The 12466-nt window shown below is 43.5% G+C and overlaps 2 protein-coding genes and 1 long non-coding RNA gene across 5 annotated transcripts; 2 read left to right on the top strand and 1 right to left on the bottom strand.

Moving 5' to 3' along the window:
* Nucleotides 1–643: 643 nt before the first annotated feature.
* On the bottom strand, nucleotides 644–5326 carry LOC111842451 (uncharacterized). Its single transcript, XR_002837910.2, has 2 exons — nucleotides 5187–5326; nucleotides 644–1304 (listed from the first exon to the last, which is right to left on the bottom strand). It is a non-coding gene; the product is annotated as an uncharacterized lncRNA (long non-coding RNA).
* Nucleotides 1154–3383, top strand: echdc3 (enoyl CoA hydratase domain containing 3). 3 transcript variants are annotated; one of them, XM_023809083.2, is made up of 5 exons: nucleotides 1154–1288; nucleotides 1719–1840; nucleotides 1920–2017; nucleotides 2191–2391; nucleotides 2529–3383. In XM_023809083.2, exons 1-5 carry the CDS (start codon nucleotides 1158–1160, stop codon nucleotides 2859–2861), a joined length of 885 nt encoding a protein of 294 aa, XP_023664851.2. In that variant the 5' UTR covers nucleotides 1154–1157; the 3' UTR covers nucleotides 2862–3383. The 3 variants fall into 3 exon arrangements, with proteins under 3 accessions (XP_023664851.2, XP_072562578.1, XP_072562542.1); XM_072706441.1 differs by having other exon boundaries at nucleotides 1194–1323; XM_072706477.1 differs by lacking the exon at nucleotides 2191–2391.
* Nucleotides 3500–11910, top strand: LOC111842449 (uncharacterized). Its single transcript, XM_023809082.2, has 4 exons — nucleotides 3500–4902; nucleotides 5044–5275; nucleotides 8644–8914; nucleotides 9187–11910. Exons 2-4 carry the CDS (start codon nucleotides 5177–5179, stop codon nucleotides 10656–10658), a joined length of 1842 nt encoding a protein of 613 aa, XP_023664850.1. The 5' UTR covers nucleotides 3500–4902; nucleotides 5044–5176; the 3' UTR covers nucleotides 10659–11910.
* Nucleotides 11911–12466: the final 556 nt, after the last annotated feature.

The raw sequence follows: 12466 nt of genomic DNA, 5'->3' as shown, positions 1-12466 counted from the left end.
CGTCTTTATGAACTGAATGCCGGTTTTGTAGTGTGTTTCCCTTGCTAGCTATAATGTAGAATAGAAATACAGACATACTTGTCTATATAGTCTGAGACACATGTAGTAATTACAGGAATGGGCCGCATAGGCCACACCCACTGCCGCATGCAGGTGTGTAATTAAGCACTCAGCCATGCATCCTCCAGCATCAAACAATGGCAGCAGAATGGGTGGTCATACAGAAGAGGTTATTCAGCCCAGCACCACCATTGCACACTTACCAAACACGTCGGTTGTCCACATTCCTGTCCTGCTGGAGCTGCCCTGGTCAAACGCAAGTGAAGTGACCGTGAAGCACAAAGATCTGGCAGCAGGTTCAGCTGTGAAGTGGTCGGCCGCACAAACTCACGGAGAGGGACCTGATCGCTCAACATCAAAACCCAACCTGAGTGGCAGCACAGCCCACCAGCAATGTTCCAGCATCTAACAGAACGCTTTCCCAGAGGAGAACAGCCAACTTCAAATGAACACCCTTTAATTCAGAGTGAGATGTTGGACAGGCTGGTGTCCCAATACTTTTGTCCATACAGTGGATATAAAAAGTGTATCCTGTTAAAATGGCAGGTTTTTGTGATGTAAAAAAATATCAGGCCACGATAAATCATTTCAAAACGTTTCCCACCTTTAATGTGATCTGTACAATTCAACTGGAAAACAAACAAATCTGTTTGGGGCAAAATTCTAAAAAAAAAAAAAAGTTACATTACTGTAACCATTGGACATACAGGTAGAGTAAGTGCATTAAAACAGCAGGCGATAAACACGTAAGTAACAAATCAGATGCAGTCCTTCAATGGGCGATGACTCACGATCAGGTAACTATAATATCCTGACATTAACTAACCGAAATATGTGTAAGATAAATACTTTATCTTGATAAAGTCAATTGAGAGACGTTTTTATTAGCATTTGCTCACCTCCTGTATACATGCTGTAACATAACGTATATACATAGTAATATTTTGTTTAAGGGACAAATGTAAAAAAACACCGTATTGCTCACGTTCCTCCGATTCGGTAGGCGGCACTGTCGCGGTGATAAAAGCCCCGATCGCTCTCGGGTCAACTCTTCACGGCGCTTATCACGTGATACACGCGTTAGTTGGTAAACAAACATGGCCTTGCGGTGTTTTAGTTGCTTGTCCAGAGTAGTCCGTGTATGTCAGGTTTTAAGCAGGGCAGCAGCGGGCAGTGCTGCGGTTCCGGTCCGGAGTCCCACCCTCAGGAGGCAGGAGGGAGGAATAAGGTCAGTCACCGCTGGCCTGGAAAGAGAAAATAAACGTACGTGAATCCGGTGAAGAAAATGGCTTGTGATTAAGCAACATGTTCAACTCCAAGTTAATCTGTATATTGAGCTATAATATATTATTTAGAATTTGTAATCGTTTGCGCAAATATCAGTGGAGTAAAAATTAAAATAGCCGCTGAATTTAATTTTACCTTACTAAGTTTAAATGAGCTCTTTTTAGATGTCACCAGTTTAAACTTTGACTCCTATTAAAGAGCTGAAATGTCATGCTTGTAGTAGTAAGTCCGGTTCAAGTTCTCCGAATTATGCAACTACTGTGCTCTCAGGGAGTTCATAGGCATAAAACGCTGCCTGTACCCGCACACGCAATAATCAAGCCAACTGGTGGCCCGGCTGCGCTTTATGGTTACGTATTGTCTATCTCCAGAACTATTACGCTTAATGATCCCAAGAAAAGGAATGCCTTATCTTTGTCTATGCTGACCGCCCTGCGGGCAGACCTCTTGGCAGACATCGACAGTGAGGAGCTGCGGGTCATTATTATATCTGGTATGTCACATTTTGTACCGCCAACTAAAAATACGAGAATGTATGGCTGGGCTGACCTTCACATTATATTCCCTTTAAGCGGAGGGGCCGGTGTTCTCATCTGGTCATGACCTAAAGGAACTGACATCATCTCAAGGGAAGGAGTACCACAGGCATGTGTTTGGGGAGTGCTCTGAGGTGAGACTGCCTGCATCTTTGCTGTACCCAGTACCATATTGTAGCGTTCAGGTTTTAGATGTGAAGGTTTTTCACATTGCTACAGTGAAATGAAAGTGATATAATTTGACTGCGTTTGTGGGTGTTTCTGGTGGTAAACTTTATATATATATATTTTTTCCCTCTCATTAAAGATAATGACTTTGATCCAGGAGATTCCGGTGCCTGTGATAGCTAAAGTTAATGGTGTTGCCACAGCAGCAGGATGCCAGCTCGTTGCTAGCTGTGATATTGCCGTGGCGACAGAAAAGTCCACTTTTGCCACCCCTGGGGTAAATGTAGGGGTTTTCTGTTCCACTCCAGCGGTGGCAATTGGCAGAGCAATGCCCAGAAAGGTGGGTAGGCGTTAACCCGAGGTGGCCATGAATTGTTTCTGTACAGACTGTTTTGGGTAGTCTTCATTGGTCTTAGTATTTATAGGCGAATGCTGTCCAATTCCTTTGTCTTTATTTGCCCTGTGATACATCTTCAGGTCACCATGGAAATGCTGCTCACAGGAGAGCCCATCTCGGCCCAGGCTGCGCTGCTACATGGACTTGTCAGCAGAGTCGTCCCAGAGGAACAATTGGACCAGGAGACGCTGGCCATTGCCCAGCGCGTGTGCCAAACCAGTCGCTCTGTGGTAGCCCTGGGCAAGGCCACCTTCTACAAGCAGATGGCTTTGGGCCGCGAGACGGCCTATGGCATCGCCTGTGCCGCTATGGTAGACAACCTCGCACTTAGGGACGGACAGGAAGGAGTCCAGGCCTTTCTGGGGAAACGAAAGCCCGTGTGGACACACAGCACAGAGAAGGTCTCTGAGTGAACACTTTTGAGTGAAGCCTTTTATGTGCAGGAGTTCCACTGATCATTATAGGATAAATGATCTCCTGCGTTTAAATGGGTAGTTAGAATCTACTGGATGGAATTGTGCTTCCATGCAAGGTACAGGCTCTGAAGTGGAAAACTGTTCAATATGACCACCATGCTTTAAATGGCTTCATCAGTACTAGCTCTCGCAGTGTGCACTTTGTCAGCATCGAACTGCTATGTGGTATTTTTTTACAGTGACCACAAGAGGGTGCTGCATCCCGTATTACTGGCACAATGGTACATTGTTCTAGAAACCAGTTTTCTAGGATTTTCTTGTTGAACACTTGTAGAATCCTGTCATTTGTATGACAATGTCAGGGGTGCAAAATTAAAGAAAGTGAGGATTTCAGATTTAATTTGAAGTAGTATCTGATAATCATTTCATTAAAGTGTGCGTGAAAACAGCATATAGAATGTCTGTTAAAGAATGGATTGTTTATCCCTGATATGTGGCAGTGAATAAACCTTAAAACTAGTCCTGATGGTTGTCAAACATTTGTTCTCCACAGTGTTTTAGAGGTGTGTTCCTCAGGTAAGAAATGTAAAACAGGTAACCGTTATACTCTTTCCTACTGGAAAGCTTGTAATTGTTAGTAGCTACTATATTGAGAATATAATCTTGTAATATCTCTGTGAAACTTAATTTTTGGCATGATGACCCCCTGCTGTACATGAGAATGGAGCTGTGAAGCTGGGTGTTGATTTAAGCCAAACGCCGTGGTAAGAGGTAGCGAACTGCTTTAGGAAAGCTAGTGGATTTTAAGATGCAGGTTTATCGATGGTTAAGCTACACCTACCCACCAGCCAACTCCTGACATATTTGCTGCACGTCACGATTTCGGCGTACTGGTTTAGTTGTCAACTAGTTAGCTATGATGAAATTGACCAAGGTGTGTCCGTGTTTACCAGGTCCACGCCATAGCACCCATTCCGCTTATAACGCGGAACGCCCGTTTGCGTTTTATCAGCCAGAAAACTCGAAAGGGGGCTCTGCCACCCTGACATGGACAAGCGGTTTCAGAAGATGGATGGATTATAGCGCGCTGCTAAAAGCAAATGGTGATGCAGTTCTTTGCAAAACGAAAGAAGGTTAAGTAGTTAATAATCAGTACGATAACCATCGTCTGATTGTGTTTTGTTCTTCGCCTCCACATGTTTGTTTAGTTTTAATTTGTGAAGCGTCCTTGTATTTAAGAAATACGCTCTATAAAAACTATTAATGTTATAGGCCTACCTTAATTTTTATGTAATCTAAAAACAGTGATCACTTTCCCATGATAATTATGTTCAATCTCTCTATTGTACAACAAAACTTATATGAACTATGTTAAGGAGCAAAATGTGTATTGTCACTTGGAAAGCTTGATTTGTGTCAGCAGTCAAAGAATATTACTGTGAAATGTCATCGCTGGGTTTCTGCAGTGATATCACTATGTCTGGTACTTAATGGATTATATAAACATCGACAGCTTAATACGACCAATAAAATAGGCCTTAGATGAAAACGCTGCTGAAAATATTATTAAAAATGACATCGTAAAATGCGTCGATTGCGGGTTAATTATTTTAGCATTTGAGACTTTACTGAAAACAAATCATTGTCAGTTGTTACAACATATACATTTGGTGATAATTTTTACGCTGATAAGTGAAAACGTAAACCAGCTGAAGTGAATGGGCCTATTCAGTGAGACTTTTTTAACCCCTGGTCTGACATTCCTGTTCCGGACTGACTCGTTCCTCGGCTTTGGAGTAGACAGAAATCTGCCGAGATTAGCTGCACACCCGGGTACCTGTGGGAGGGGGGGAAGTCTGGTAAAAAAAAAAAAACAATAGTCCATGACTGGAATAACAGGACTTTTCTGGCCACGTCACTCAGAAGAATCGCCATCCGGCTTTAGTGGGACAGTTATATACCCGAAATGCCATCCATCCGCAGCTACATGGAACGTCTGTAACAGGGTGACGATGTGATGGGGATGGAAGCGAAGAAAGTAAGATTCCGCTTAAACTGAAGATAGATTTTTATACAGTACTCGACCATTTTAGTTATTCTACAAAATATCTAATTTAACTTAATTTTTAAGTCTTTACATGAAATTGTGACATATTTAAATGTATGTTTTATCCTTCAGGTTTGCGTCGTGCGAAGCCAGTTGTATTATTCTCAGGCATGAGCGTTAATTTGTCCCCGGTCCGCAAGAACATCGAGCACCGGGGGACCCTCATGAGATATCAGGGGGACTCTGCGCCCCCGGCTCGCGGACCATGAACTTACATCCGAGTCCCGACTCCCGGCTTCACATCGGACTCAATGGAGCTCATCAGATCGCCCGGGGAAGCGCTCAAAAGCACCGCAGACCTTCGGTAAGGTTATTCTCCTTTCGGCTTATCCGTGTCCCCGACCCGTTCGCTTTTCAGTACATTTTGAATGTATACAGTTTCCGTTTAATTTGTTACCTGTATTTAAATGTTGTTTAGTTTTATATTAGTTGACATAAAAAGGCATCCATGTGATTGATAACACTTTACTTGACGGGACACAAATACTTAGTAATAACTCAGTTACTACTCAAGTACTAATCATGAATATTCGCTACTTGAGACAATAGATGCGCCGCGATTCAATGATGAACAAACGTACGATCAGTGTTTCACTTGTCATTCATTTTTTTGTTCCTTCAGTAGTTCACAACGGTTTACAGAATTAACAGATATGGTAACAAATATGGTAACTGCTAATATGCGTCACGATTCGTTAATGATGAATTAACATGAGAGCAGAGATCATTATTAGCATTTACATCTGTAGCTGTTGCGTTTATCCGAAAACAATTACAATTTTCGTTTAATGAACAGAGTTATTTATGACTATATAAGTGACTTAAGCCAATGAATGATGTTTATCATTAAGACACAATGAGGAATTGGGGTTATGAGAAAAATGAAGGGTGTGTGTTCTAGCTATGGACCTGGTCTCCATCTTTGCCACTGTGTACACAAAAGCCCGCAAGCCCATCCAGCACATCCTGAAATTAAACCGGATCAGGCGCTGGGCGGTTGGGGCAGGGGAAGCAGGTTGGACTGCGGTTTTGTAGCGCTGCTTACCCACCATGGCACTGTGTGCCGGTCTCCGGTGCGCAACACCTGGCTGAGTGGATGTGGAAGCCACACTGCGTGCCTGTTTCGCAAGGGAATACACCTACAACCGACAACACAACCTTCTGTGTCCGTAGTGAAAATTCAGTTTTTTTCAAGGTACGGGGGTTGGGATTTGATTTAGCGTTAATAAATGTACAGTGTACTTCTACTCACCATTTTACAAGATACACATGGCTGAATTTCCAAATGTAAACCGATCGTTTTCCCTGTGGAAATGTGCTCGGTTTTGACTTTGCTTAAATATTACGATTTACTATAATAGCCTCTGACAAGGTCAGTAACCCACAACGTACCCCGAGGGGTTCTGTTCCTTCTAGAACAAAGAAGCCGCTGAAGCCGTTTCCTGTCTAGGGGGATTTTATGGAACATTCCCAAAACCAAAAGTGTAACATTCACAAAAAGCAGTGATAATCATGCTGATAATCAGTGTCATTCTACCCTGATTCAACAGCATTCGCAGAACCACTTTGTGAAGCTTGTGTATTTGTTGGTTTTCCCTAAAGCTGAAACCTGGGGTTTATGGGGCTGGGGATTGATGAAAGCTGAAGGAGATGTGGCGTCCTCTTAGTCAATACGCAGAACCTGAAAGGCTGTCTGCAGCTGCTATGCAGAACCTGAAAGGCTGTCCTCAGCTGCTTTCTCAGTGCTCTCGGTCTTTGGACGTCTGCAGTGAGTGTGGAGTTTCCCACTGGAACGTTCCCCACTATTAGAGAACTTGCTATTAATTTCAGACAAATATAGAATATCACAGATCAAAAGGAAGGAAAATTAAATGGTTTTCATTGTTACACCAGCATCTAAAAAATATTTTTATATTTCATGAAGGGAGAGAATAACACCCAGAGACCACAAGCACCTTTTGGGTGGGGTGGGGGGGTTTTCTTGGCTGTGGCTTGACAGTTTGCACAGGAGTCGACATATAGAGAAGCCTTTCTTTGTCCCTCCATGCCTTACGTGTGAGGTCTGGGGATGTGGAATCTGGTCCTCGGTGCGAGTGTCATGGAAACTCTCCATGTGCTTCTTTCTGTTCCATACTCAAGTGGGCGGGGATGATTATTGGGGGTGGGTCACATGACCCCATGTTCTTGAGAATGTTCTCTGGGCCTTGGCTCCTGTGCTTCTGTAGGGTCTTTGTTTCTTCCCAGGTTGTAGTCTGGCTCCTGGGGTGGGAGGAACAAGCAGCTCTGTGTTCCTGGCACACACACACACACACACACACAGGAGGGAAATCTAGTGCCGGCCACGTGGACGGCTGGCAGTTAGATTGGTCCTGGAGCATCATGTTCACACATTGCCCAAAGCACTGGAATCGGGTTCTAAACAACAGCGATCTGATTGGTCAAAATCCCGATAACCATCAAGCTTACCAGATGAAGGGGTCCGTGACAAAGAACATATCTGGAATGTTCTCAGTTGTATCGTTAACATGTGAGACTGATTGGATGCGGTGTCAGTTCTTCGTTAAAGCACTTGTTGCCTCAGGCTCGGACTTTTGTCCCCAGCTTGACCCCGTTGGTTAATTATGATTGATTATCTGATTTAGTCTCTCACCTCTTGCCTCCGTTCAGATATGTGCCTTGTTCAATCTCTCACTAATAACTGCATACTTGGCATAGGTGCAGGAAGATGTTTTGAGCTCAGGGCACTGAAAGTCGGACTGACCCATTGACTTTACCGAAGTTCTTTTGTGTTGTTCATAGCTGTTAGCAGCTAATAACAATAGTCTTTTTGGAGAAATCAGTATAAATTCACCTCTGAGCTAACTACCGTGATTCTATATTTTGCTTTTACAAAAGCTATAAGCATGGGCACACTGCCCTAGACCACTGATCATCAACTGGCGGCCCGCTGAGCCGTTCGATCCGGCCCGCGACTGGATTCCAAAATTGTGAGAATCAAAAAGAAAATAGTGGTCCACACTATTAAAGCAACTAAAAATAACAACAACTGAGTCTCTTGTCAGAATAACCACCATTTATGACTATATTTGTTGAGTTGAGGCACATTATCTATCACTCCTAGTGGTTGACTGTGGTATAGGTATGGGAGCTTGAATCAAATGCCTTCAGTTTTGTAATGAAATGGAAAAAGTATAAACATTAAACATAATGTTAAGCCAAAATTAGATTTTTATTTGATTTTCTTCTTGGGGGTCCGGCCCCCAAGGAGACTGTCTGGTAAAACTCTGGCCCTCTGACAAATATAGTTGATGACCCCTGCCCTAGACCAGAGGTGCCCAACTCCAGTCCTGGTGGGCTGGAGCCCTGCACATTTTTGAGTTTCCCCTCATTTAACACACCTGATTCAACTCCTTGTGCTAATTACCACACAGCTCTTGAGCTGAATCATTTATGGTGGAACAGGGAAAGAACTAAGCTACACAGGGCTCCGGCCCCCCAGGACTGGAGTTGAAGCACCCTCAGCACCCCTCCTTCCAGCACTACTGATACTTGGCGTGGTTTTTTTGTCGCGTGCAGTTTTCAAAACTATCCTGCTGCCGGTGCTGCTTCTGGCTTCTTTGTTTTCCTGTCTGTCTACGTTTTCTTATGGCCTCTTGCATTTTCCCTTTGCAGGAAGATGAGGAACTGTGGTTCCTGAGTCGTGAGGAGCGGGAGTGTATCTTGTTCCTAGAAGAGACCATCAACATTTTCGACGATGATCTGGAGGATCGAGACCAGTTTCCACAGAGCAGCAGTCCAGCAGGGAGCCGTCAGGCCGTTGCTGATGCTGCTGCTGCCCCTGCACTTTCCAGCAGCCTCAAGGAGCAAGATATCATTGACCTGGTCCAAGTCCAGCCTGATCCACCCAGCCCAAGGGAGGTTCCACATACTTCCATCATGCCAGGTATCTTAAACAATTTTCAAACACTGTAATTGTCAATGTATTTCATTGGGTGTGATTGGAAACTGAACCATGTAATTATTATGAGGGGTGGCTAGCATCAGGATTATAAACCTACAAGGGGTAACATTCAGGGGTAGGGTCTATGAGGAAGTGGTGGGCTGAATGTCCTTGACGGTTGACCTTGACGGTTACGTCCAAGGTCAAAGTAGAAAGTGAAACTGATAGTTTTATTTTTAACGTGTTTGTCATCGTGGTGCCTGTAATTTTTTAAGATTTCCGGACCATTGGGTTGCCCCCGGAAGCTCATACAGAGGTGAAAGTGAGGCGGGATCAAATGGACAGCCAGCCTGTTGGCTCTATTCCGACCCCAATGGTGATAGCCCAAAAAATCGCAGCTCACCAGGGCAGTGGTGGCCCAGCCACAACATCTGCCCCCCCTGGACACAGGAGGAGCCTGGATTTCACCGGAGACTACTCTGCAATTCCTTTGCCTGACCATCCAGTTAAACAGGGCCCACCAACTACAGCAAAACCAAGCCGATATCCAGACAATATCAGTGTGGCTCTGCCCAGCAGGGACTACAATCAGACCATTGCCAAGGCCTCTGTGAATGTCCACCAGCGTCAAGCTCAGGTGCTGGCCAACCTAACAGGAAGACCTCATGCGTACGAATCGATGGAAGAAAAACAGGTGAGAAAAGTCCCAAACCGGAGTATCTCATTCCACGATTTAACACCGAATAAATCCAGGATGGAAGCGCTGTCCAAACTAGGACTGACTAAAGAGCGGAAACTATCAGCATTCAGTAGTAACAGCAACTTGCCCAAGATAATCACTCCGCCTTTGTCGCCAACTAGCAGCTCTTCTTGTTCAAATAATGCCAATGGCCCTGACAGGAAGCCTGAAGCTGTTGCCTGCTCCTCTGCACCCAAGACTCATGTCTCTCCAAATGATCGTAACACCTATGGTGGAAAAACTGAAGTAGCAACTCCCTCCAACCAAAAAGCAGATGCTCATTCTCAGTGTGTGAGTAACAATGGCAAGGAGATGGAAACACCAGCTTCACTCCAGTATAGCAGTGGTAGCTTCAACAACTATGAAGGGAAAACTAAAGTTATATCTTCAGTGCCAATGGCAAACTCCGACCTCCCTCCCCACCATAACAGTCAGCAGCACAGCAGGCCGGCTGCTCCCACCTCATTGCTGGCTTTTGGCAAAACCAAGACCAATGTCTCAAGTGCCATCGACAAATACAGAGGCAACACTGTGAATCCATCGAACAATTTTATTCAGCAAGACCACAAACCCAAAGAAATTACTTCCTCGATGTCACCCAAAATCACCAAGTCTTTCTCAAATGACTCGAACAGCAATAGCAGCAAAACCAAGACCGCAGTTCCTTCACAGACGCCCTCCACCAAGCCCGCGGTCAACATGACCAAGTCAAACGTCACTCCTGTAACCCTTAAACCAGCTGCTTCTGTCCCCAATGTTGCCATAAGATCAATGTCCTTCAGAGCAGAATATCATCCTGAAGACGCACCTAGAACTGGCCGCCAAAATAGAACTGCGAGTTTCAGTGTCGGACAATTGGCGTCAACATCATCAGAACGTCGGCGTTCCATCTCCAAGCCACCATTTTGGTCTCAGGGCATCACGGTGCAGTTCTCTGGGCGTGGGCCCACTGATGAATCCCGCCGAGAAGCACTACGCAAACTCGGGCTCCTCAAAGATACGTCCTAATGCTGAAGCTGAGGGGTGTGAGCGTCACGGCTTCAGGACTGAGAAATGCAGTTTTCTGTGGGTCAAAGAACCAGGAGAATGGAAACCGGAAGATTCCTGCACATATTTTTTACCCGGTTACCTGCCAGAACACTAATAATAGTTTCTGTGTGCATTGATTGACCTTAGTGCCATCACATCTGTCACACAGGCCAAGACCCAGCGGAGAACAGAGTATGGACATGTATGGCTATTTCTTGCTCAGTGGTTGTATAGTATGTTAAAAGCCCAAAGTATTACGGGAAACTTCCATGTCTCCAGTGCAAAGAACTAATGTGCCTTTCATTGAATGACTAACAAGAAATCTTGTTAAAAGCCAAATCTAGACCTTAACTTCAAGATGTTTTCTATTTTTTCCATGTTTCAGCTCATTTGGTTTACCACAGAAAGGGAACATGCAATTTCTTGTTTCTGTGGTCCTGTTAGAGTGAATCTACAGATAAATAATGTTCATTCTTTGTTTCTATATCCCTCCAACTATTATTTTTAATTACTATATTATAAAAGATTAACTCACTGTTGTTATACTGCAATTATGTTGAGTGATGTACTACTGCACAAATTAAACCATATAACCATTTGTAGTACAAGTACTAAAACTGAGTAATATAACTGTAATTTCCTACATAGAAATATTTAATATTCAGACAGGTGTAATACTTAAATGGATATGATGTCTTAGTTAACCTGCTATGTAAAAAATGCTAGTTTTTTCACAGGGAATATGGTACTGTAAGCCTGGTCATCTGATGCTTGTTCATTAGCAGTGTTGTAATGTTTTTGTCTAATTTTGTGGATGTGTGTCTGTGTAAGCGAGTGTTAAGCTGTGTGTGTTTGTGTGTGAGTTCTGTATTTGGAGTTTTTGGAATGTGAAATGTGTGCGTTTTTTTTTTTTTTTTGGCAATTTCTGCTAGACTCCGGTTCTGTAGTTTATCTGCAATTTTGAAGTAAACACAGCCACACACTAGACTTAACCCCACTGCAAGAACATGTGCTAAAATACACCAGTACCAGTAATGTCGACCTCCCAGCCATGTTACCTTTGAAAATACTGTATATGTAGTAAAGCATTTGTATAGTAATGTACAGATTACTAACATGTTGTAAAGACGAAGACAACTTTGAATCCTTTTTACAGACATCACCTCATATGAACATTGCACCTTGTTACAGGTACTTTTATGACCTACAAGAATAAATGTTTCAGACTAAATGGTTTGTCTTGTGCTGTACTTGAAGTAAAGTATATTCTCTAAGATCATATTAAAAAAAAAAAAAAAAAAAGCACCCAACTGAATAGAACTCAAGGCTCATGTTACAGGTTTACTCTTTGAAAATCTCCCTTTAGCTAACAAAATATTTGGTGTTGAAAGACGCAAGTGGTACAAATGTCCTTTCCTGCATTACTCATGTTAAAATACCTTTCCATTGCTTGCATTATTGTTTACAGCATGCCAGTCATCTCCAAGCAGAACAGGGCCCTCTTCCTGTGGTGGAGCCCAAGCTGGTCTGAGCACATTCCCTCTCGCTGTCGTGACAGCATTTCTAATAACCAGACATTTTTTTGTGCATAGTGGGGTTACTCCGGAGCTGAAGGTGGACACTGGGACAGAATTTATTTTTAAACCAGCAGTTTAAGGACTGTTCTGGTTGAGAAATTTAATAAACCGGTTTACACTGAGAATATTTTGATAGTGATATCACACTACAAGGGTCTTTTCATTAATTCACCCCAGGAGGATTTTTGTTTCAGTGATTTAAAGAAATGA

Source organism: Paramormyrops kingsleyae, chromosome 1, assembly GCF_048594095.1.
Source record: "Paramormyrops kingsleyae isolate MSU_618 chromosome 1, PKINGS_0.4, whole genome shotgun sequence".
In the NCBI taxonomy this organism is placed as follows: Eukaryota; Metazoa; Chordata; class Actinopteri; order Osteoglossiformes; family Mormyridae; genus Paramormyrops; species Paramormyrops kingsleyae.
The sequence above is the reverse complement of the archived record's forward strand: the minus strand, read 5'-3'. Positions and strand labels throughout refer to the sequence as shown.

Excerpts from the sequence above, each read along its gene's own strand:
- echdc3 (XM_023809083.2), top strand. The coding sequence starts at position 1,158 with ATGGCCTTGCGGTGTTTTAGTTGCTTGTCCAGAGTAGTCCGTGTATGT. Across the intron at positions 1,289-1,718 it reads AGGCAGGAGGGAGGAATAAG|AACTATTACGCTTAATGATC; the intron begins GTCAGTCACCGC and ends GTCTATCTCCAG. Across the intron at positions 2,018-2,190 it reads TGTTTGGGGAGTGCTCTGAG|ATAATGACTTTGATCCAGGA; the intron begins GTGAGACTGCCT and ends CTCTCATTAAAG.
- LOC111842449 (XM_023809082.2), top strand. The coding sequence starts at position 5,177 with ATGAACTTACATCCGAGTCCCGACTCCCGGCTTCACATCGGACTCAAT. Across the intron at positions 5,276-8,643 it reads AAAAGCACCGCAGACCTTCG|GAAGATGAGGAACTGTGGTT; the intron begins GTAAGGTTATTC and ends TTCCCTTTGCAG. Across the intron at positions 8,915-9,186 it reads ACATACTTCCATCATGCCAG|ATTTCCGGACCATTGGGTTG; the intron begins GTATCTTAAACA and ends TAATTTTTTAAG.